General features: G+C 44.1%; 1 protein-coding gene across 2 annotated transcripts in view; it reads right to left on the bottom strand.

Annotated features, from left to right (window-relative positions):
• Positions 1-24183, bottom strand: part of EHBP1 (EH domain binding protein 1) — a 347196-nt gene that overhangs the window by 3502 nt on the left and 319511 nt on the right. For both annotated transcript variants that reach the window (XM_066638694.1, XM_066638607.1), the window contains 2 exons: positions 15112-15211; positions 13691-13764 (listed from right to left, as the gene is read on the bottom strand). In XM_066638694.1, the coding sequence (XP_066494791.1) occupies positions 13691-13764; positions 15112-15211 (174 nt within the window). The remainder of the gene's footprint in view (positions 1-13690; positions 13765-15111; positions 15212-24183) is intronic.

Here is a 24183-nt window from a genome sequence, read left to right as displayed (position 1 = left end):
TATAACTATAATATAACTAATATGCAGAAGTGACGATTTTTTCACAATCAGTCCCAAACATATTTAGTTGGAAAGAAATCCCAGTGGGATTAATTTCCATATAAACACATTTAGGATTGCAACAGAAGTATGCTTTTGTTTAAACAAAAGCTCTTTTTGCAAGACACATGAACACATGATCACTATGATCATTACGGTTTGTTAAATAAAACAGTTGACAATAAGACCTGATTGTCTTGTAATTTATTTTTCATAGCTCATAACCAAATAAATGTGGTATTTTGAAAACATATGAAACTTACCTAAGTCTGTCTTTTGCTTGCTGTTCAAAAACATAACCTTGCTATTAACCCTAGCCTTCTAATTTTTTTTGGGAAAAGCTGTTTTGGACAAAATGCTGATATATGTATGCTACTTTCCACTTCCAACATTTAAAAACCAAACGAAGAAATATAACTACTACTATAAAACATTATACATTGTATGCAGAAAAGTAGAGATACATATGGTCCCGCAAACGTCTTATGGTCTAACTTGTGAACAGTGTTGGTGCCAACCTTGCTGATTGCACTAGTGATAATATCCAAGGAGCCAAGATAAAAAATGTGAAAATGTTCTATCACTGTGTAACTTTTCAACATTTTCCACATACAGCAGTGCTTTCATTGATTTAAGTGGAACTTTTTTGAGCAAGCTTCTAAAAAACACATCTTCAATATTCCTTATACTCCCATTCCTAAATACAGTTAAATGGAAGCAGGTTCTACTGATTTCAAATGAAGTTGCTTAGCACTGGAGTGATTTATTACAGGTTTCTGAAATTTGGAACTAAGGAAAATCAATTCACTGTTTCATCTTACTACATAGAAAACTATTCTTGTTGGCCAAGATTCAAAGAATCAGAAAACAGATTCCAAGAGTCCAACTGGGATTTACACTTGGTTCAGGTGCAAATAGATGAGCTCTCTCTCTCCCTCCCACGTCACCCAGTAAACTGCTTTTGAAAGTGGCTTCTGATACTGTGTGGATGTCACTTTAATTATTATTATTCCTGATGAGCTGGCATATACAGGTGCAGCCTATTTATCCATGGATTTTTTATCTGTAGATTTGTCTCAAAGACAATGGGGTGGGGGTACTGAAAGTAACACACACCTTTGCCTTCTTTGCCCTGCACTGGCCTCCTTTTCCAGGCAGCCCAAAACACTGCAAAAAGGCTCTGCCTCCCTCAGGCAGGGAAATAGCCCTGGAAGAGGTTCCCCTTGCAAGGAACAGTAACATTCCTGGAGCTCCTGAGCCTGCAAAGAGGCTGAGGAGGGGAAGGGGGGGGCGGAAAACTGCTGTAGCCAGAACATGTGCAGCAAGGTGGAGCTAGCAAGGTGGAGCTTCCCGCGAGCGCTCGCTCGCTCACACACACACACACACACACACACACACACACACACACACGGGCAGGTGTGGTAGCAACAGAGGGGATTGCTTTAAAAAACCCAGGGAGTTGTCAGATCCCGGGGAGGGGGTTGAGGGTCCTCTGGCCAAAAAGGGGTTCAGACTCACCCTGTGGCAGGTCCCTGGGGTGAGGCTGACTGACCTCAGGTTCAAAAAGGGGGGGTTAGATTCACGCGGGTCCCCCTCTTTGGCTTCTAAGGTAGCCTGGGTCTCATGGGCATGCAGCCTTCCTCCTGGCTGTTAGCCTTGCCCAGCTTCCTCCTCATCATTGGCCTCCCTGGCCTTTATGGAGTTCCCGGCTCCACCCCTCACCCAGTCAGCACTTGGTCCTGGAGCCAACCCCGCCCTGCTGTCCGAGTCTGCGGGAGGCTTGCTCACCAGCTGAGCAGCTCTGCGCCCCAGCCTGCCTCTTAAGAACATAAGAACAGCCCCACTGGATCAGGCCATAGGCCCATCTAGTCCAGCTTCCTGTATCTCACAGCGGCCCACCAAATGCCCCAGGGAGCACACAAGACAACAAGAGACCTCATCCTGGTGCCCTCCCTTGCATCTGGCATTCTGACATAACCCATTTCTAAAATCAGGAGGTTGCGCATACACATCATAGCTTGTAACCCATAATGGATTTTTCCTCCAGAAACTCGTCCAATCCCCTTTTAAAGGCATCTAGTCTAGACGCCATCACCACATCCTGTGGCAAGGAGTTCCACAGACCAACCACACGCTGAGTAAAGAAATATTTTCTTTTGTCTGTCCTAACCCGCCCAACACTCAATTTCAGTGGATGTCCCCTGGTTCTGGTATTATGTGAGAGTGTAAAGAGCATCTCCCTATCCACTCTGTCCATCCCCTGCATAATTTTGTATGTCTCAATCATGTCCCCCCTCAGGCGTCTCTTTTCTAGGCTGAAGAGGCCCAAACGCCGTAGCCTTTCCTCGTAAGGAAGGTGCCCCAGCCCCGTAATCATCTTAGTCGCTCTCTTTTGCACCTTTTCCATTTCCACTATGTCTTTTTTGAGATGCGGCGACCAGAACTGGACACAATAATCCAGGTGTGGCCTTACCATAGATTTGTACAACGGCATTATAATACTAGCCGTTTTGTTCTCAATACCCTTCCTAATGATCCCAAGCATAGAATTGGCCTTCTTCACTGCCGCTGCACATTGGGTCGATACTTTCATCGACCTGTCCACCACCACCCCAAGATCTCTCTCCTGATCTGTCACAGACAGCTCAGAACCCATCAGCCTATATCTAAAATTTGATTTTTTGCCCCAATGTGCATGACTTTACACTTACTGACATTGAAGCGCATCTGCCATTTTGCTGCCCATTCTGCCAGTCTGGAGAGATCCTTCTGGAGCTCCTCACAATCACTTCTGGTCTTTACCACTCGGAAAAGTTTGGTGTCGTCTGCAAACTTAGCCACTTCACTGCTCAACCCTGTCTCCAGGTCATTTATGAAGAGGTTGAAAAGCACCGGCCCCAGGACAGATCCTTGGGGCACACCGCTTTTCACCTCTCTCCATTGTGAAAATTGCCCATTGACACCCACTCTCTGCTTCCTGGCCTCCAACCAGTTCTCAATCCACGAGAGGACCTGTCCTCTAATTTCCTGACTGTGGAGTTTTTTCAGTAGTCTTTGGTGAGGGACCGTGTCAAACGCCTTCTGAAAGTCCAGATATATAATGTCCACGGGTTCTCCGGCATCCACATGCCTGTTGACCTTTTCAAAGAATTCTATAAGGTTTGTGAGGCAAGACTTACCCTTACAGAAGCCATGCTGACTCTCCCTCAGCAAGGCCTGTTCGTCTATGTGTTTTGAGATCCTATCTTTGATGAGGCATTCCACCATCTTACCCGGTATGGATGTTGCTCTTGCTCCTCCTCCCCGCCGCCCTGCTTCTGGCTGAGCCCCCCCATGGGGTGAGAAGACCCGGCAGCGTCCACCGGGGGGGAGGTGCCCTCCCTGGGGATGCTGCTTGCGGGCCAGTGTGCTTCCCCGCTCGTCCTCCCCCACTGGCTCTCTTTCCTGCCTCCTGGGTGGCTGGCTGCGGGTGGGGGGCTGGGGGCCTCCGAGGGGGTTGCTATTCCACCCACCCCCGGCTCCCCACAGTGCCTGGTCGTCTGCGGGGGTTACCCAGGGTTTGCGCCCACTGCCGCCTGGGGCTCTCCCCTGTCCGTCCCCTGGCACCCCTGCACTTCAGAGAGGAGTGCCTCTCTGGGGGCTGCTCCTCCTCCCACCCATGGCTCCCTGCCAGCCCTGGCAGCCCGCAGGGACGACTGGTGGGATCTGCCCTCAGCCTCCTGTGGCTCTCCCCTGCCTGTCCTCCGCCCCCCTGCACCTCCAGGTAAGGCAGGGGCTGGCCAGGCAATGAACCCCTGACAGGAGTGTTTGCCGAATTTCCCCCCCCCCCATGGTGCAGGCTATCATCAACATAACCAAGCCTTCCCACCAAGCAAAGCATGAGATTTAGCCTACAATCCTCTCCACACTTTACTAGGAGTAAGCCCCATTGACTACAATGGGGCTTACTTCTGAGTAGAAACGCATAGGGCTGGACGCTTAAAAGATTGGCACCCAGTGGAACTCTTAAAAGATCAGCATCCCAAACATGAAAGAAAGGGCAGCTGGCAATGGGGAGGGCTGAGTATGGAGGGGAGGGGATTGATAACAGCTGCCTTAGTTTCCTTCCATCCAGAAGTGTCAGGCTGCAGTGTATTTGCGTAACTATGGAATTTAGCACAATGCGTTTTTTGTTAATAGTGCTAGATTTCATGGCCGTAGTAGTAGTGCCAGATTTCATGGCCGCCATGACAACCATGGGCCTGTCACAGAAGATCTTGGCTCCAACACATATTGCAGGACACGTGCTGGACCTGGTGTTTACAGCTGGGCACGGGGGCAGTGATCTGGATGTAGAGGAGATCAAGATCACTCCGTTGTCATGGACAGATCACTTCCTGGTGAGGTTTAGGCTTGTTGTGACTCCCTACCTCCGCAGAGGCGGGGGACCGTTTTCTATGGTCCGCCCCCGGAGGCTAATGGATCCTGAAGGTTTCCTGAGGGCTCTGGGGGATTTCCCCACTGCCAAGACTGGTGTCTCATCTGAGGCCCTGGTTGACCTCTGGAATGGGGAAATGACCAGGGCAGTGGATGAGATTGCTCCGGAGCGACCACTGCCACATCGCAGACTCGGAGCGGCTCCTTGGTTCACTGAGGAGCTGCGAATGATGAAGCAGCAGGGCAGGCGTCTAGAGTGATGGTGGCAGAAAACTTGGGATGAATCCGATCGGAGTAGAGCTCATTATAGAGCCTATTCCGTGGTGGTGGTAGCAGCGAAGAGATCATTCTTCTCTGCTACCACTGCGTCTGCTGACAACCGTCTGGCAGAGCTGTTCCGTGTGGTGCAGGGCCTCCTCCATCAGGCTCCTCCAGCAGACCAGGAGGAACACACGGTCAGCCGCTGTGATGTGTTTGCACAACATTTTGCAGATAAAATTGATCGTATTCATCACAACTTGGATGCCACATTGACAATGTCTGACGATGTCCCCTTGGCAACTGCTTGTCCAGTGTTGTGGGATTCTTTTCAGCTTGTACAGCCTGAGGACATGGACAGACTCCTTTGGAGTGTGAGGCCATCTGCCTGCCTGCTTGACCCTTGCCTGGCTTGGCTGATAAGAGCTGCCCGGGGTGGACTGGCTGAGTGGACAGGGAGGGTGGTCAACTCTTCCTTGATGGAGGGGATGTTACCACTCGCTTTGAAATGGGCAGTGGTTCGCCCCCTCCTGAAGAAGCCCTCCCTGGATTCCACTGTGTTAGATAACTATCGGCCAGTCTCCAACATCCCGTTTTTGGGCAAGGTAATTGAGTGGGTGGTGGCATCCCAACTCCAGAGGGTCTTGGATGAAGTGGATTATCTGGATCCTTTTCAATCTAGTTTCAGGCCAGGCTTTGGGACGGAAACTGCCTTGGTTGTCTTGGTGGATGACCTACGCCGGGGACTGGACAGGGGGAGTGCGTCACTGTTGGTCCTGCTGGACTTCTCAGCGGCTTTCGATACCATCGACCATGGTATCCTTCTGGGCCGATTGGCCGAGTTGGGAGTTGGAGGCACTGTTTTGCGGTGGTTCTGCTCCTACTTGGAGGATCGGTCCCAGATGGTGGTGCTGGGGGATGCCTGTTCGACACCCTGGCCCTTGAGGTGCGGGGTGCCACAGGGCTCAATTCTGTCCCCCATGCTATTTAACATCTACATGAAACCTCTGGGAGAGGTCATCCGGGGGTTTGGAGTGGGGTGCCATCAATATGCCGATGACACCCAGCTCTATCTCTCCTTTCTTCCAGATTCCAGGGTGGCGGTTGAGGGCCTGGAGCGCTGTCTGGAGGCAGTGAGGATCTGGATGGGGGCTAACAAGCTGAAATTAAATTCAGATAAGACAGAGGTTCTCCTGGTACGGAAATCCTCGGTGCAGGTGCTGGATTATCGGCTTGCACTGAATGGGGTTGCACTCCCCCTCAAGGAGCAGGTCCGCAGCTTGGGGGTCCACCTGGACTTGCAGCTGCTCCTGGATTCCCAGGTGGTGGCTGTGGCTAGGGGGGCTTTCGCTCAGCTGCGGCCGTACTTGGATTGTGCAGACCTGGCCACAGTGATCCATGCCTTGGTGACATCGAGGTTAGATTACTGTAATGCGCTCTATGTGGGGCTGCCCTTGAAGATGGTTCGGAAATTGCAACTAGTGCAGAATGCGGTGGCCCGTGTGGTTACTGGAGGTAGGCAATTTGACTCTGTCAGTTCGCTTCTCCAGCGGCTGCACTGGCTGCCCGTTCGTTTCCGGGCCCAATTCAAGGTGCTGGTTTTGACCTTTAAAGCCCTATACTGCTCTGGGCCAGGGTATCTTAGAGATCGCCTACTCCCGTACAATCTGGCTCGTCCTCTTAGGTCACCAGAGAAGGCCTTATTGCAAGTGCCGCTGCCTAGGGAGGTACGTGGGGCGGCGGCAAGAAATAGGGCCTTCTCAGTAGTGCACCAACGCTATGGAACGCCCTTCCCCTTGACTTGAGAATGGCTCCCTTTCTTGAGACTTTTCGGCGAGGCCTGAAGACCCTTCTGTTTAAATAAGCCTACTGAGTTCTCGGCCTTTTTAACATCTTTTAATATTTTTTACAGGCCTGATTCTTATGATTTGCTGCTGCTCTATGCTTTTTTTACCTAACTATTTTTTGTCTGACTGCTGTTTTTATGATATCGGTTAATATGTTTTTATTTGTTTTAAACTATGTTTTTAATCTGTTTTAACCTGTTGTAAGCCGCCTTGAGTCCCTTCGGGAAGAAAGGCAGGGTAAAAATAAAGTTGTTATTGTTATTATTATTGTTATTATTATTATTAGTACAAGTGTACTGCCGGCACTGGGTGTCATAAACATGCCATAAAGCATATCTATGGCACCCTCTGTGTAGGGACCACTGGCGCTGGCACCAGTTGGTGAGGAGCCCAGCACTGAACAGATGCTGCCTGGAGCAAAGAAAGAGCTCTATGGGGTAGTAAGGTTTGTCAGGGCAGGGGGGTGTTCTAGGGCAGGGAGAAAAACTGGGGCAGGAGGGGGTGGGACCCACCAGATCCAATGCTCTGTGTCAGGCAAAATAGCCAACGCAGATTGGAGGAGGCCCATTATGGGGCCTGTGCCCTTACCCTAGGGAAAGGGACAAGTGTCCTCTTGCCCTAGGAGACTCCTGTGTCTGCCACGGTGCTCAGAGGATACAGAGTTAGCCATTTGGCGCCGGTGCTCCTCTGGGCACCGGTTGGCAACCTTCAGACTTGAAAGACTATGATATAAGCCTACAGCACCCAGTATTCCCAGGCGGTCTCCCATCCAAGTACTAACCAAGCCTGACCCTGCTTAGCTTCCGAGATCAGACGAGATCGGATTTGTTCCTTTATCTCAGGGCTGCACTGGGCAGTTTAGGATTGTGTTGCCCAGTTGTAATCCTATCTTACTCACTGGAAACACACATCTCTACCCATCACACATCAGTCTATAGCTTTAGGGCTATAATTCTAAGCAAGTTCCTTTGAAATCAATGGGATTACTCCCAAGAACATGCATTTAAGAAATGGGTTGCAGATTTATTTACAATTTATTTACAATTAAGTATTGGGAAATTTTGCTTATACAGTCACTGACAATCTACAATTTTTAAAGTATGTAGATCTTAAAATTATATATAGAATAAAAGGTTTCAAGAATTAAGCTATGCAGGATTTCACTTTTTTTGTATCCTTTGCTATTTTAATGTTCTTTTTTTTAAACAAAAGATAATAACTTTGGAAAAAGAAAACAGATGGAGGTATTGTAGCAGAAAAACACTGTAATGAAAAAATGACTAAAGTTCTCTAGTAAAAAAAAATCCCTTCAATCTTGTCACTATAAAATAAGCCTTGCACTTTTGATGAAAATTAACGCAAGTTTTGTAAAGAGCACATTGGGGGATTGCAGTCAAAGCCTTATCTTTAGTTCCAGTCAACTAGCAATCCTGAAAGAGTTTGCATCATCATCAGAGGAGGCCATTTGATAGGATTCTACTGCTGAACCTAATCAATCTATGGAATACTGTGGCAGCGCCGTGTAACAAAGCTAAAATAGATTTACAAATGGGGTTTTAGGGGATAAGCTCCTCCACAGGATTACATATTGATTTTAAATATAAAAAGCTTATCATATAAACCATAACTACAAAAATAGTGAACCTATGCATAAATCCTTTTAAGAAGAGCACCCACTTCAAGCTCAGAGCCAAGAATGAATCAAGATGTACAAAATTTTAAAGGAGCTCCATTTCTTGGGCACAAAAAATAAAACACCTCCTCCCCCTCCAGGTGTGCAAAAACACGAACCTTATCTTTTCTATGGAAGCATTAAATGTGAAGAAGGGCAATCCATGCACCAAGGTAAGTGGAGTATGTTTTTAAGTCTAAAGCTTCCCGATATTCAGCTGGTGGTTGCTTAATGTTTATACTTTGCTTACATGACACAACTGGATTCCACAAGGGTTTTCTGCTGGTTTAAGTGAAACACATCATGAAATAGGTAAGGTTTGTTCCTTTCAACACTTAATGAGATTATATGTTGGTTTGTGATTTTTGCTGGGAAGAGTTAGTACTGCTTGCAAAAATAAGAATCCTCTTCTACGGCTAGAGGCAAGCCCTGCTGGCAGTGCATTCTACTGCAAAGACACAGTTATTTTAACAGTCAGATTGTTAGACATTGTCTCTACCTCATTGAAAGTCCTAATCAGAAGCACCTCAGAAAGCAATGTTGGTGCCCAGAAACTGCTCCAATTAGCAAGGCAGGCTGGTGCCCCCCAAAAACTGTCTTTATCTGTAATCAGCAGGCATTGTGAATGTAAACGTGCATCTATAACCCTAAGCGGCCTTATAAGATCCCTCAATGTTTTGAGTCACATAGCACCACCAGCCCTATGAAGACAAGAGGCTTTAGTGAAAGAATATAGAAAAATCACCAACAACCCACTTTTACCAGTACATGCCGATCTTCCTCATCTATCAATCCGAAGGCTTAAATCCAGGAAGCCTTCTCTGGCACTCACACAACATCTGCACAACAATTTTAACATCAATGCTGAATGGAAAGCTACATGGGCAGTTGAACACCCAGAAATGGGTAGTTATATAGATGATCCTACACTTAAGGTGCCAGGTTTCAACTTACCTCACCAGCACTGGAAAACTTTGAACAGGATCTGTACCCTATGTGGTGTTAGTCAGGACTCAGTGTTCAAATAGGGGCTAATATCTACCCCATAGTATGATTGTAGGTTCTCTCACCAAACCATAAACCACATTGTGTCTGGCTGCAAAACAGGGTGTTTTACTGGCCCATTGTCTGACTTTTTCAAAGAAGGTTACTCTGTCCTTGAATGGCTGGATGAACTGGACACTGACATCTGATCTAGACTAATTGATATAAAAGTCCATGTATTATACGCCATACGCTAAATCAATAAATACAAGTTAGTCATTTGAATGACTTCTTTAAACTTTACTAACATTGCTCCTTCATCCCACATACCCAATATCCAAAGGACTGCCAACTTTGCATTAGTGGTATACAAATTCTTCTTCATATTTTACACATGCACGAGATAGTTATTGACAAACAACAGAATCTGAGAGTTCTTATTCATGCAACGTAATTTCCTCTGAAGAAATAATTCTTCTGAATAATTACAAAATAAAGTTTCCCTTTTTGTCATAACTTTTTTTTTGTAATTATTCAGAAGAATTATTTCTTCAGAGGAAATTTTAAAAATTACAGTTGAATTTCCAACCAATCCTAAATAAAATATAAAATGGAACAAGAGTATTTACACAAACATTATGAGTAGGATTAAAAATAGAGATCTGTGTTTTGTTCAGAGAAACAAACAAGGGAGAACTTAAGCAGTGGATTAGTGGGGAGAGGGGGGCGCCTCCTCAGTCTGCCTCTGCCTGCCTGCCTCTGCTGTCATCTTCCTCTGCCACAGTTGCCCTTTCCTCCCCCCATACTTCCTGGATTAAAAAAAAAAAGAGGGAAATTGGAAAGGACATATGGAGGAAGGAACTGCTGGGCGGCCAAGCAAATCCCATAGGGGAATTTATTAGGCAGAAATGGTAAGGGGATATTTGTCATCTTGCCCTGGGGAAAGCCCCAGCATGAGCAATGGGTCCATTCAGACCTGTGTGAACTCTTTAGCTGGTGCAAGTCCTTGCTGACCCTTGTCAGCAGATTAGACCCGGAAAGCGGAATAGGATGCCGAACAAGTTGTTGCCGCCAAGCCCATCCCTCCCAGCCCCAAGCTGCTCACCTGCCCCTGCCCTCTCCCTGCCCCATTACACCCCTGCCTCACTCTCCCCCACTCCTGTGCTGCTCAGCACAGAACCCACAACGTCTGGTGCATGCTGCTCCTTCTGGTGTGCATGGGCCAGTGTAGGCCTTCCTGCTGGCGCCAGCAACTGCTACACCATCACAAAGTGCTTTGCAGTGCTTTTATAATGGCTTGTACTGGTGCAGTTATGGTGTACGATCTGAGAAATGAATCCCAGATTCCGAGAGGCATTGTGTAGGAAGCAGCTGCTATGCACAAGTGAAGAGCTGTGCTCCTGGATAATCTGTGACATCATAGGGGATCTCGAGGAACAGCTCTTTGTGTGCTGCAGCTGCTTGGATTGGCAAAATGTCTTGGACTGGCCTCGGAGTCTTGTGTTAATCACAAAAGAGAAAAAGATGTCTGCTATTTTGGATACCTTCTGTTAGAGATACTACAGTCCTTTGGCAGGCTGGCTTGCAAGTGTAGTTCTGCAAGAGAGGACAATTGCCCTGAACCTACTTCTTGTCAATTGAATCTACCATACTTTCAATTACTAAGGAATTATTGGAAGCTGATGCAGAAACTCTTGTGAAAGCTATTCAGTGGTTCATGAATGCAATGCACATCTGAATATGCATTTAATTGAAAGGATGGATAGTATCTGCATTTCAGATTTGGACACCTGATTTATGCTTACAGTTCGTAAAAGCAAAGATATTGAGACACTTCATGTGGGTGCTATGAAAATAAAGGAGCAGGTTTTTTACTTCCTTGCCTCCTGGGTTCCCAATGGAATTGTATGCTGCAGTGCTGTGTGAGGCATACCAACTGCTGCACCATACATAGTCATATAGCATAGCAATGTTTGTCACATAATATTACATTTATATTGCAGGTAAACAACTTAGGGCACACGTTTAGACTTTGTTGTTGGCAACCTTCAGTCTCGAGAGACTATGGTATCGCGCTCTGAAAGGTGGTTTTGGAACATCGTCTAGTGTGGCTGAAAAGGCCAATTCGGGAGTGACAATCCCTTCCACAACGGGAGCAAGTGCAGTCTGTCCCTGGTCTGTCTCCCTGGCTATGGGCCTTCCTTCTTTGCCTCTTAGCCTCAGACTGTTGGCCAAGTGTCTCTTCAAACTGGGAAAGGCCATGCTGCACAGCCTGCCTCCAAGCGGGCCGCTCAGAGGCCAGGGTTTCCCACTTGTTGAGGTCCACTCCTAAGGCCTTCAGATCCCTCTTGCAGATGTCCTTGTATCACAGCTGTGGTCTACCTGTAGGGCGCTTTCCTTGCACGAGTTCTCCATAGAGGAGATCCTTTGGGATCCGGCCATCATCCATTCTCACGACATGACTGAGCCAACGCAGGCGTCTCTGTTTCAGCAGTGCATACATGCTAGGGATTCCAGCACGTTCCAGGACTGTGTTGTTTAGACGTTTAGACTGCTGGAACATTAATCTGTATAACCATACGAAACAAAGATGGAATCCAGAGCAAGACTTGCTCAAGACCTCTTTTCTTCCCTGTTGAAACTTCCTGAATCTTCTCAAAAATCATTCTTGAGTATTGGGGAACCCTCAGCAATAGTGTGGAATGCATCATGGGGGAGGGGCTACAGAACTAGAGGAAACTATCTAGTAACCACTAATGGAATTCCACTTGTGGGTTCCACTTCCCCTCTTCCTGCCTTCCATGCCAAATCTCACACCATTGTCAAGTGTGCTCTCATACTCAGCAGTGACTTGCAAGTCAACGAAAAAACCTTCAGAGGACAAGAACAGTGAAGGTGTCTTGCAGTACTGCATATTGCACAAACACTACTCTGGATGCTCCTGGTCAATACTCACAAGTGAATACTGATGGCCAAAATCTAAATACCAAAATGTGATCAAACCACATCATCCACTTCAAACCCCACGAACAAACACTTCTGGGTTGTATCTAAGTTTGGATGGAGTTTAGCTCCATTGTTGGAAATACCTTCTGCTCATTGCAAGGTGCCCTCCTGTGATCCACCTCCTGCAAGGTGCCCCACCTAAGCATGTCACAGTCCTTTCACAAGGTGAAGAAGCTGACGACAGAGCTGTGCTTTGCGTAAACTTAAGATATAACCCATAATTAGGACTGTAACAATGACAGCTGCAATGCAAATTAAGGAAAAAAAGAATACATTTTTCCAGGCTCTTATTCCTGAAAATGTTTTATATGCTTTAAAAGTTAAGAGATGCTTAAGAGGCTTGAAAACCTTAAGATAGAGATGCTTGGGCTCAAAATTTTTTCCCCATTTTTATATTTAATTATTTTAGTTGTCAAATTCCATTTTGGAAAGCAGTGCACACAACCTAGGTTAAGATTTTATTCAGGATTCCTGCAGTTCCTTTGTCAAGAAACTATGAAGAGGTAGATTAGAAAGCTACCTGACACCTCATGCCTTTTTCTCCAAAACTTATGCTTTCAGTGATGTCTCTAAACTAATTAGAATTGATTTATTATGGATCAGGTACGTTATCAGGTGAAGAAAGAAATTACCATGGACAGTCAAAGGGTTAAGAGGTCAATATAGAATAGCAAAATCAATTTGCATTGATTAGACAAAAGGTCCATTTTACAGAGCCCAGCGGATTAACTTTTAAGCAAACATCTTTGAACTGTAAATGCAGAATTTGTGCCTGAAAGGTGTAAGTAGAACAGCTTTATAAAAAATGCAGAAAATTTAAATAACAAAATAAGGTAAAGTAGTGGTTTAACCTATCTGGATGTTTACTTTTATTATGAATCATCAGGATTATTGAACAATTCATTTAAAAGCATTATGAAGAGCAGGCAATTGTTTAATTTATCCCCTATGTCAATCTGTTCATGGGTTTTCATTCAGGTGAGATGACTGGCCTCTCAAAGAGCTACAGAGAATGAAGAAAATATGTCCAAAGGATTGCACTAATCCTGTCATTTTCTTTGATGAAATATTTAGTTGACACGTGCGTGATATTTTCATAACGAAGATGGATGAGGTCTTTTATTTTATGGAAGGGCTGTTGCTAACAAATGTTTAAGATGTAAAAATAATGAATCTGATGTGTCTGGGTCATTCCTTTGGTTTTGTATCAAGACAAAATCAGCATTCTTATGTCAAAGCTAATGTCACTTCACCCTAAAAAAAAAATAAATCACAAATGTGGGGAAAAACTAACCTACCAGTGTTTTTTCACTATTCTTTTTTTTCAAATTTGTTTTAAGAGGGTCTACACACCCTTGTTTACACATGTTCGTGTTTGGTTGAGAAATGGCAACACTATATTTGATTAGTATATCTAAAAACAGAATTCTTTTACAGACAGAAGTCCAACTTTTAAAACATTTCTTACCTTCAATAGCAAGCATTGCTCTTAACTCTCTGTTCAGCAGTTCGTACCGTCTTTCTAGGTCATGTTCTTTTTCCCTAGGCAAAAGTTCATCAATATGTTAATTACTAAATCATTAAACACTTGAAAGAACCTTTAATTTACATTGATTTTTAGGACTCATAACTGACTTTTCTCTTTAGGTTTAAGCTACTCTGAACAAATGATACACAAGCACAAAACCTTCTTTAGGCAGAATGAGCACTGCCAGATGTCCCTTATTTTAAGATGGGCCACTTACTTTGCAGGATTGTCTATTCTGGCATGTCACAAGCCATAGATTTTCTTTAGTCTCTCTCTCACATACACAAACAGAGGCACATTTTGAGAATATCACTAAAGTTTAATTTTTTCCTCATACCATGTTTAATTCACTAGCACTATTATAATCAATATAACTATATGCTGCTGTAATCCATTAGAACATATAATATGTTCATGTTTGCTCATCAGGAAATCAAGATTCTAGGTACCCAAAGATTTACCTATTTGTTCCTAAAGTGCTGCCCCTACATATCTTCAGACTTAATGGATGTATGGGACCATTTGATATAAAATAAACTTAGTAATATGTTGGGTTACAAAAGAAATGGATGAAGGTAACTTAGGACCCAATTCTATCCAACTTTCTAGCACTGATGTAGCCACTATGCAGCCCCAAGGTAAGGGAACAAACATTCTCTTACCTTGAGGAGGCCTCCATGATTGCCTCCATATTGCAGGATGCAGTGCACGCCCCTTTGGTACAGCTGCATCGAAGCTGGAAAGTTGGATAGGTTTGGCCCTTTGACAGCAATCCTATACATACTTCGCAGAGAGTAAGTCTGTTTCATTTAATGGGACTTGCTTCTGAGTAGGCTTGCCTAGGATTGCACTGTAGTATGTAACTAGGAAAGAACCATGTATATATTTTTCTTAAGTAGTGTAAATAGTAAAATATGAAAGAGGGTTCTCCAGGACATGGTCCTGCTACCCATTTCATCCATGGACAGGAGTGCTTGTTCTCTCAAGGGTATAGCTTTCAGACCATTCAGCAGCCACCAGCAGCCTTCATATACCTGGGTGTACAAGACAGGGCTTCTGAGACTGGGTGTATGCCTTCCAGATAGAGTGGAGTTTTGGCACCACTCTTTTTAGAAATGTAATATTATTTAAAGCAAACAACAAAAAGAAAACAACTGAAAGAAGTGTAATAAAAACAAGTTATCAAAATGCACCTATCCATACAGCAATGGAAATACTAGAAAAGTTACATGATTCATGCAAAAAAAAAAACCCAGAACTGAACCCTGGAAGAAACATTTTGAATCTCTACAGAAAGGAAACAACAGATCTAAGCATTGCAATTTTTAGCATTGTAACTGGAAATCAGTGTATATGCTTACAGAAGGGAGAGCTGATTCATTCTTCTTATTAAGGCATTTTTCTTATTGACCAGCATGAACCATTCTTGCATCATAGCTTCTTCTTCTTCAGTATTTCTCCCTATTAAAAAAGTAGATACATTTTATGTGCATGTAGCAGATAGCAATATTCAGAGGTAAATCTGCCTGTAAAAGGGTTTTCTAAATTATTGCAACAAAATAATATATGAATATATATTTCAGCCCCAAATGACTGAAGTATCATGGTCAGAATCCAAATGGCTGTAGGCCAGTAGTTCTCACACATTTAGCACCAGGACCCACTTTTTAGAATGAGAATCTGTTGGGTTTGGGTGAAGTGATGGAAGTGTTGGGTTTGGGTGAAGTGATGTCATGACTGGAAATGACATCATCAAGCAGGAACATTTTTAACTATCCTAGGCTGCAAACCTACCCACACTTACCCAGGAGTAAGTCATTTACTATCACTGTTAAAAGGATATACATACCCAGTTTCCCCAAAAATAAGACCTAGTTGTGATCAGGGCCGGGACAGGGGGGGGGCACAGAAGGGGTCCTTAGGCAGGGGCGGGTGGACGTGACCGGGAACATTGCACTCCCGTGTTCCCTAGAAAGCTCCTGCTGTGCTACCTTGGGCAGAGGAAGCTGAGGAGGAGCTGAGGTGGGAAGCAGCAAGCGAGGCAACCCTGCCAAGGCTCTCCGCACTTTCCAGTGAGTAAGTCCCATTAACTATAAAGGAACTGAGTAGCCAGGCAAGGCAGGCATCCTCCTGGGTGCTGAGGTGACACCCTCTCCACACCGTCCAGGGAGTAAGTCCCATTAACTGTAAAGGGACAGACTTCTGAAAAAAAATAAGACCTACCCTGAAAATAAGACCTAGTGTGTTTTTTGAACCCCAAAAAATAAGATAGTGTCTTATTTTCGGGGAAACACGGTAGAAGCTTGTTGAAAGTACAAGCCTGTAACATTTCCCCAAATGCAATCACATACCATGGTAGCATCAAGTCTAATATATTGAAATGAATGGGAACCCACTTGAAATTGGCTCATGACCCACCTAGTGGGTCCTGACCCACAGTTTGAGAAACACTGCTGTAGGCAGTTTATCATTTTTGTTCCCTTTCCATTTCAGTAATCCCATAATCCCTCGGTTCTCCTTGGGAGTTAGAGACCCAAGCTAAGTGTATGTAGAGAAGGCTCCAGGTAACCCCCCCCCCCACCCTCAGCAGCAGCACAATCCTGGGGATTGTGCAGCTGCCTCCCCTTTCCCCCACCCCTTCAGGGGCCAGAGGCAGGGCTTCTCAGGCGGGGGCATAGTGATGCCCCAAATTGAGAATCTCTGCCACAATCCCTAAGTAGTTGCCCTCCAAGTTTGAAGGTTCATGCAGGCAGGGCTGGCCCATTCATGAGGCCAAATGAAGTGGATGCCTCAGGCTGCAGATCAGTGGGGGCCTCTACCGCTTCTCCTTCCAGTTCCTGGATCGGAAAAGGAAGAGGGGGACAGAAAGGAAGAAAAATACAGAGAGTGCTGAGCAGAAACACTGGAAAGTGGGAGGAGGAGAGGCTGACACATCCTCTGTTGCGGGGGGGGGGGGGGGGGTTCAGCATTTGGCATGCCACCTCAAGTTTCCAGAGTGTCACAAAAAAGGCAAAGGGAGTAAAAAGCAAAATGCAGGCCTCTGCTTCAAGCCATGTTAGCTGGAAGCAGCTTGGAGTGTGAGATGTTCCTAATTAAAACATACCAGAAGAACCTGTGCCTGTGAGCTAGGGGAGTGGCCAGCCCTAATCTTTGTGATAGTGAGTTCCCAGAGAGTGGCTAATTGGCCAAGGACACCTTGATTACAAACTTGTTCCTGCTGCGGGTTTTCAGGATGGGAGGGGTAGTCACTATGAGTGAGAAGTTAAATATCATGTAGCCTTCTAGAAAGTTCAGTTGGTGCCGATTGGCTGCTGAGTTCATGTTTGTTATAAAAATCACCTTCTGGCAAGTCCCTTTGTTCTAGCTTTTGTCCTGAGCCCGTTATCCTAGCCTAGGCAGTGCTGACTGTGGTACTACTGACTTAAGGACTACATGTTAGTGAACTTTGGTGAGTGATAGTGTTAGGAGTTAGCTTTTTATTATTTTTAAGTTGCTGTGTGTTGTATGCTCTCAAAATTCCTAATCTTTGAAGTACCTGTCCTTTTGTGGTGTAACTTGCTTCAATCCTACAATAAACTTTCTCTATTTACAGCTGTGTTTTTCATGAAGGAAACTGGAAGGGATCTGGTAAACTGGCCTGTGCGTAAACTGTACCTGAACTCTAGTTTGACTCGGTTCTACCCACCAAAATTATGCCTTGCGTAAGCCAGTTGTTAACTCCCTGTGTGCAGCCAGTGTGGAGCCCAGGCTGGGAGAGAAAGAACTGCTGCAGAGTATGCCTTGTTTAAGCCAGTTAATTACTTCTGAGGCTGGAACTGACCCACTAGGTTGGGGAGACCAACTGTGCTGGGTGTGTAAAGTGTCTTTGGTTTGACCTACCAAACTTGCCTTGTTAATTTTGTGGTGCCCTGTGTAAAGCTGAGTTTAGGAACTCAGGTTGGGAGAAGGACTTTTCCAGGCAGCAAACCAACCTGTTGTATGGTCAAAAAGGCTCCTGTTGTTAAGAGAGTAACATGAAAAGTAAACAGAAGCCAGTTGGGCTTCGTGAGGACTGTTGGTTTATGGTCCTGCTAATTCCTCTCTGAGGTCTCCTTTACCACATGGAGGCTCTGGGCTGTTTCTGCCTTTAGAGCACAAAGGGCTGTACACAAATTGGCAAGCTGCCAACTGCACAAGTCTGGGCCTCTTTGCATTCTGGCCATAGGTAAACAGCAAAATGGTTTTCAAAGTTTACTTTCAATATTGTCACAGAATTAAACTGGAAAACATATACATCAACACGATCAGCTATTAATGTCCAATAGATAATTCAAGAATCAGTCCAATGCTGAATTGGATCAGTTGACTATGAACCATAGGCAGAATCCAGAATATATAAAACACCACTCATTTCTACTGGTACTATACATGTACCATACATATACTGGTACTGGTAGTATATGCTCTACTGTAATCCTAAATACAGAATTAGAGTAACAAAAACACATTGTCTTACCCAACAGTTGAAAATCCCTACTATTACTTGCACCACAATTTGACATGCACAGAGTACCAACAATCTATTTATAAGCAACAATAAATCTTTCCACCAACTCTAGTTTTCTCCAAATGCAGGACTGAGCTCATTAAATATCAAGTCATTTTCAAAAGTGACATTAAGCTGCCTTTCAGTTTCAAATAAATTACTTGTAAATGATGTGAATGCAAACTAAAAAGTGGAAGGCAGTAATTTTAAATTCAAATCTAGTCACTTTAGGTTTTTCATTAGATTTACAGATATGGGATATGCAAAAACAGGTTTATGTCACTTGTGAAAACAGTCAAATGCATGGCATATGCTGAAGCTGGCTTAAAGCCACTTCCCACAGGCTGTAGTATAAATTATTTCCCTCCTTTTAGAAGCCCTAGCTGATAATAGTTTACATGTAAATACATGTAATGATCTACATATCTGTACAGATTAGGTACATATCTGTTCCATCAACAGATAAGGAATGCACTGATATGATACCCTTTCAGGGATAGCCTATATCACAATTTCAACATGGAAATGCCTCCGTGGTTTGCAAACAGAGTTCTACTTGTGCAAAGAAGCATTTCAGTCATCTCCTCCTCACTGCAACCCCTTCTGTCTCCCAGCAGAGGGATGAATGATAGTTCAGAATGGTGTGAGATGGGTTGTGGGAGGCTGCAGTGAGAAGGGTAATAGGCAGAAATTGTACTGGAAGTGCCTTTCTGCTTAGGCAAGGCACCTTTGGATCCAACCCTGCAAGAACAATCACAACAATAATAAGTGTGCATGCATTCAGAGCTCTTTGGGTGTTTAATACATTTTGAAAATATTATCTCAGTAATACTGACCTACCTTAATCCACCAAAATGAATATTACCTTGGCTATTACGTAATCGAAGTGGGAGGTAGCAATACAACACAATACAATAACTTAACCAGGAGTTCTAATAAAGTACATCCAAATGGAACACAGCAGTACATTGACTTTCATCACTTTGCTTTCAATTATTACCACATTTTAAATTTTGTCCACCTGTTTTTTCCTTTGGTCTGATTTCATTCAAACTTCCACTATGTTTATCAACGTTCTTATGTTTCTTTTCTTTCACATGCATTAGCAGGTGTTATATAGTCAGTTATTTATTATTTTTGCTGGCCAAAATAAACTTGCATGCTGAATAAGTTTATGCTATGACATTCATCCATTTTTGACTTTCATCCATGCTCTGATCCCTAACCAAACAAAAGTGCACCATATTGCTGTGCATGTGGAAAGTAGGGATGTCACACTCAACACACATTGCTGCTTTGTACAAGGATGAAGATGATAAAAGCTTATGTTGAAACTGGATTTTTAAACTCTTGTCTGTATATTGGCTACAAAAAAAACTGCAGGCTACTTGGACACGAGCATTCAAACTCCTACACGTGATTGATCAGGACCAGTGAGACTATCATTTGGACTGGCCAGTGCCAGGCATTTCATGAGGTCCAGCCTACCACCATCTTTGTCTGCCCACTTTTATTGCTCTGCCTCCTCAATTTTTGGGGGGGATGATGACGAAGAGAATAGAAAGGAAGTGCAGAAGTGATGAGACTAGAGCGTTACAGCTCAAGAGACAGTTTAGTTCACCACCTTCCTCTCCTCTCCACTGCTTCCCTTCTCCTCCTGAGTCCAGGGAGCAGAAGGAGAAAGAACAACATTTGGTACAATGGCTCAGGTTTCATAGTGGAGATCTTGGGTGAGTCCTAGAACTGGGATCTCAGAGGTTTTTACAGCCCAGTCCTCACTAACTTTCCAGTACCGATGCAGCCATGCCAACAAGGTCTGTTCCCTTACCTCGGGGCTGCATTGCAGATACATTGGCATAGGAAAGCTGGGTAGGATTAGGTGGCCAATAAACTTTATTTTAAATAGATTATAACAAAAATGAATATAAGTGTTTATAAGAGTGTCACAATAGTTTCATCTGGTGAAATTGATGTGCTGGCATTCTCTTCTATTGGAAAGAAAATGCAGTTCAATTATAGCTAGCCAAGAAGCTGAACTAGATGGGCCCATGGCCTGATCCAGGGGGCTGTTCCTATGTTCTTATTTGGAACAAGGTTTTCCTTTCACCACACCACAAGCCACTGATGTGGAGTTCAGTGTCTGAGATGTGGTGAACGTTGATATTATATATGAATGCTGAATGTTTCCGTTGAATTCAGTTCCAATACAGAGTTCCTCACTTTTCAGGTATGTATAAATCAATGCTGGGAAATAAAATTAACAGCCCAACCCTAACCAAATTTCCCAGTACTGATGCAGCTACAATGCAGCCTCAAGGGAAGGTAACAAACATTCCCTTACCTTGAAGAGGCCTCCCTGACTGCCCCCCCCCACCACAGGCTTCATTGGCACAGCTGCACTGGTGTTGGAAAGTTAGGATTGGGCTGTAAGACCATTATCAAAATTCACATTAAAATGACTCAACAATGACAATAAAAGTTTTTGAACACTTATTTGGATTGTCAGATGTTCACATGTGAATGCTGCTATTAATCTGATTCATACAAAACAGATTGGCCATATAAAGGGTGTCTAGTGCTTATAAGATACTCTTTATCTGTTGATATCTATCTTTTTCTCAAGATTAAACTAAGAAAAAAAGCTGGCTCATCATGTTTTAATAAACATTTTCTTCCTATATTTCCTGCTATAAGATTTTTTTGTGGTTCAAATTCACATGGTACAAACTCAATCTGATGGTTACGAATAAAATATCTAAAAATTCTGGGCACTTTTTCATTCTTTGCTAACAGCTTGCTATGTGACTTTAGGCAAATCTCTCTCTGCATCTGAACTTCTAATCAGAAATATGAGGGGGGTAATAACACTGTCACATTTGTGCAAGTGTTGAGGATTAACTGATTTTTCAAAATGTCTCAATCATATGATACAAGGTGTTATATAAATATTGTTAAACTATCTACTACAGTAAAAAGTAATGATTACGAGCATACTGAATTTTCTACAAAAGATACAGCTATTGTACAAGAAAAATTATTTGAGCTCTGCTCTATGACCAACCCTTTCCCTCTGCCTCATGTCAAAGATTTGGACACAGATACAATATAGCTCATTCCTTTGCCTATATACAGTCAGTTCTCGTTATCCGCTAGGGTTAGGTTCCTGGAAACCCTAGTGGGTAGCAAATTCACAGATAATGAACCATTGACCCTATGGGAGCAATAGGGTTAGATACAAGGGATACCCCCAGGAGAAGGTGTAGCTTCTCTGCCATAAGATGAATCAGAGATCCTCAGGAAGCCCACAGAGTGCAGCAGGAAGTGCCAAAATATCTCTGAATGCTGCAGAGACCTTCCAGAGGCTGCAGGAACCTTCAGGATGGCAACTGCAAGCAGTGCAGGCCCCTTTAAAATGACTGGCAGAAGCTTCTGCCAGCCATTCTAAAGGAGTCTGCGCTGGTCACAGACACCATTTTGAAGGTCGCAGCCTCTGGAAGTTCTGTGCAAAGCAGATAATGAGAACAGAGGCACAGATAATGAGAGAAGGTGGCAATTCTGCCCCTCATGGATAAGCAAATTCTTATATAAAGAGTTGTACGCAGTTGAATTCACACATACTTTAACTACATGGACATGAAATACAATAATCACTGTAAGACAAGTTTTCTTCACATGGCTATCCCCAGGCCTATGGCAAATGTCAGAAACCTCCATGATATTCTCTAAGATTTCAAGAAATTAAAAAAGATCTAAGGCTCAAAAAGAACAAAGAATAAAGAAAGGAAGAATTTTTTAAACCAAACGAACAAGGGTGAAAGTGATGGAAACATCATGACGCATTATATATTGTGGCACACTGTTCAAGCAATTTTGTAGCACCTTAAAGATTAACCAATTTACTTCAGCATAAGTTTTCTGAACTACACTCTACTTCTACAGATTTAATATTGCTGAGATCTGCATACTGCAGTCAAGTCAAGTTCCTGGAAAATCCAGTGTATACCAAACCTGAAGATACGGAGTCATTGATTGTATGGGATCAATAAGGTTAGTGGCAGCTTCAAAATGGCTACCACGAATAGCTGCAGGATCGCTGCAAAAAGTTGCAGGATGGTTATGCATGGCTTCAGAATGGCTGCGAATAGTTGAGAACAGGCAGCAGATGGCGTGACAGTAACAATTGTGTTCCTGCAGATGAGCAAATCCATGGGAACTGAGTGCACAGTTATCGAGGATTGACTGTACTTAGTGACAAAAAGGTAAAAAGGCGAAGATACGACTGGACAGAATGCTCTCTTTTTGCTTCTACTGAGCTGTACTTCTGTCATTTTTACAAGTCCCTGGTTAGCAGAATCATATTACCATGGGAAAGAACTGGCACCGTGAATTCCTGAACTGGCAGCAATTTCCAAAGCTTCTATTTCCATGTGGAAACAGGAAAAAAATATGCTCCCACTTGTGGCTACAATATGGAAGATATATGACTCTGAAATTAAATGGTGGTTTAGAGATCTCTTCACATTTCATGGCTGATGGCCCAAATCCTAACTAACTCCTTGTGGGAAGCTGTATCCCATGGGGGAGTTTTGGTTGCTAGAGGTCTAGTTGAGGTAAGGATCATTTGTCCCCTTGCCCCAGGGTAAGCCCTAACAGCCACCATGGGGTAAATTGGACCTGCACAGGAAATACAAGCTGGCACAACTCTATATTGATCCATGAAGGTGGACCAGGCATGAGAAGGGGATTAGGATTTGGTGGGCACTGCTATTGCCAAACCCACCCCCTCCTGATTCCCCCTTCCCTCACCCTGTCACATCCCCATTCCACTCTCCCTGACTATCTTACCTGCCTTGGCAGTCCTCTGGAATCTACCAGAGTATGTGGGAAGGCTTTTGCCTTCCTGCCAAAGCTCCAGTAGCTAGTGCTTCTGGAGTGTGCTTTATGGCTACTTTGGAGCAGAAAGCGTCATTGGAACATGCATTTTGCTGGCGGTGTAGCCCATTGGGCTGTAAAACTTCTCTCTTCTGAAAAGGGTGTGCAGTTCAATATAACACATTATAGACCAGAGGGTTACTATAATCTTGTTAAGACCCATGGTTAACCACATTAACATTGAACAAGAAATGTAGAGAGGACACACACGTTCTTGAATGAATAAAGGCCCACAACTTTACTGATACTGTAATTAAGATATCTGCAACAGGATGGGCTTGAACAATTTGAAACAAGCTCCCCTGCACCCCAAATAATGTGGGCAGCTATCCTTTGCAGGTGAGGTGAAGGTAGGCAGCCTTTTCCCTCCCACATCTGGGAGACTTCATCCTGTTTCCAAGCCTATAATAACCCTTATTGTTCTTGGCTCCTCACAGCCAATACCTTCAATGAAAGATGCCTGACAATCCTATGCTTGCCTATTCAGAACTAAGCCCCACTGTAGTCAATGGGACATGCTTCCAGGTAAGTGTGGACAGGATTGCAGCCTGAGTCTTCAACACCTGATCTTTAGAAAGGTGAGGCAGCCATGCTCCTAAAGTGAGTCCCATATTCTCAAATGAAAGTAGACCTGAGAAACTGATAGGAAGAAGGCCCCATTCACTCTCCAAATGTTGCTTTGGGATGCTCACCAACATTCCCTACTCTACATTCCTCCCCTTAAGCCACACTAATCCTGGCCAGTGTAACCAATTTAAGGAAGACTGAGCAAAGCATCTGGCTCAGCTCACAATGGAATCCCTCCATCATTACAATGCACAGTAGGTGGAAAAAAAATCCTCATTCCCACAGCCAACTCAGGTCAAAGAGAAAAGAAACTAACTTGGACCCCAAAAAGGCAATCAGCTAATTCCACCTTGCACCATCAAGCAAGGATGGGCAGATGTCACCAAAAGTGCATTAGGACGTGGAACTT

Source organism: Tiliqua scincoides, chromosome 1 (genome assembly GCF_035046505.1).
Source record: "Tiliqua scincoides isolate rTilSci1 chromosome 1, rTilSci1.hap2, whole genome shotgun sequence".
NCBI classification, from domain to species: Eukaryota; Metazoa; Chordata; class Lepidosauria; order Squamata; family Scincidae; genus Tiliqua; species Tiliqua scincoides.
The sequence above is the reverse complement of the archived record's forward strand: the minus strand, read 5'-3'. Positions and strand labels throughout refer to the sequence as shown.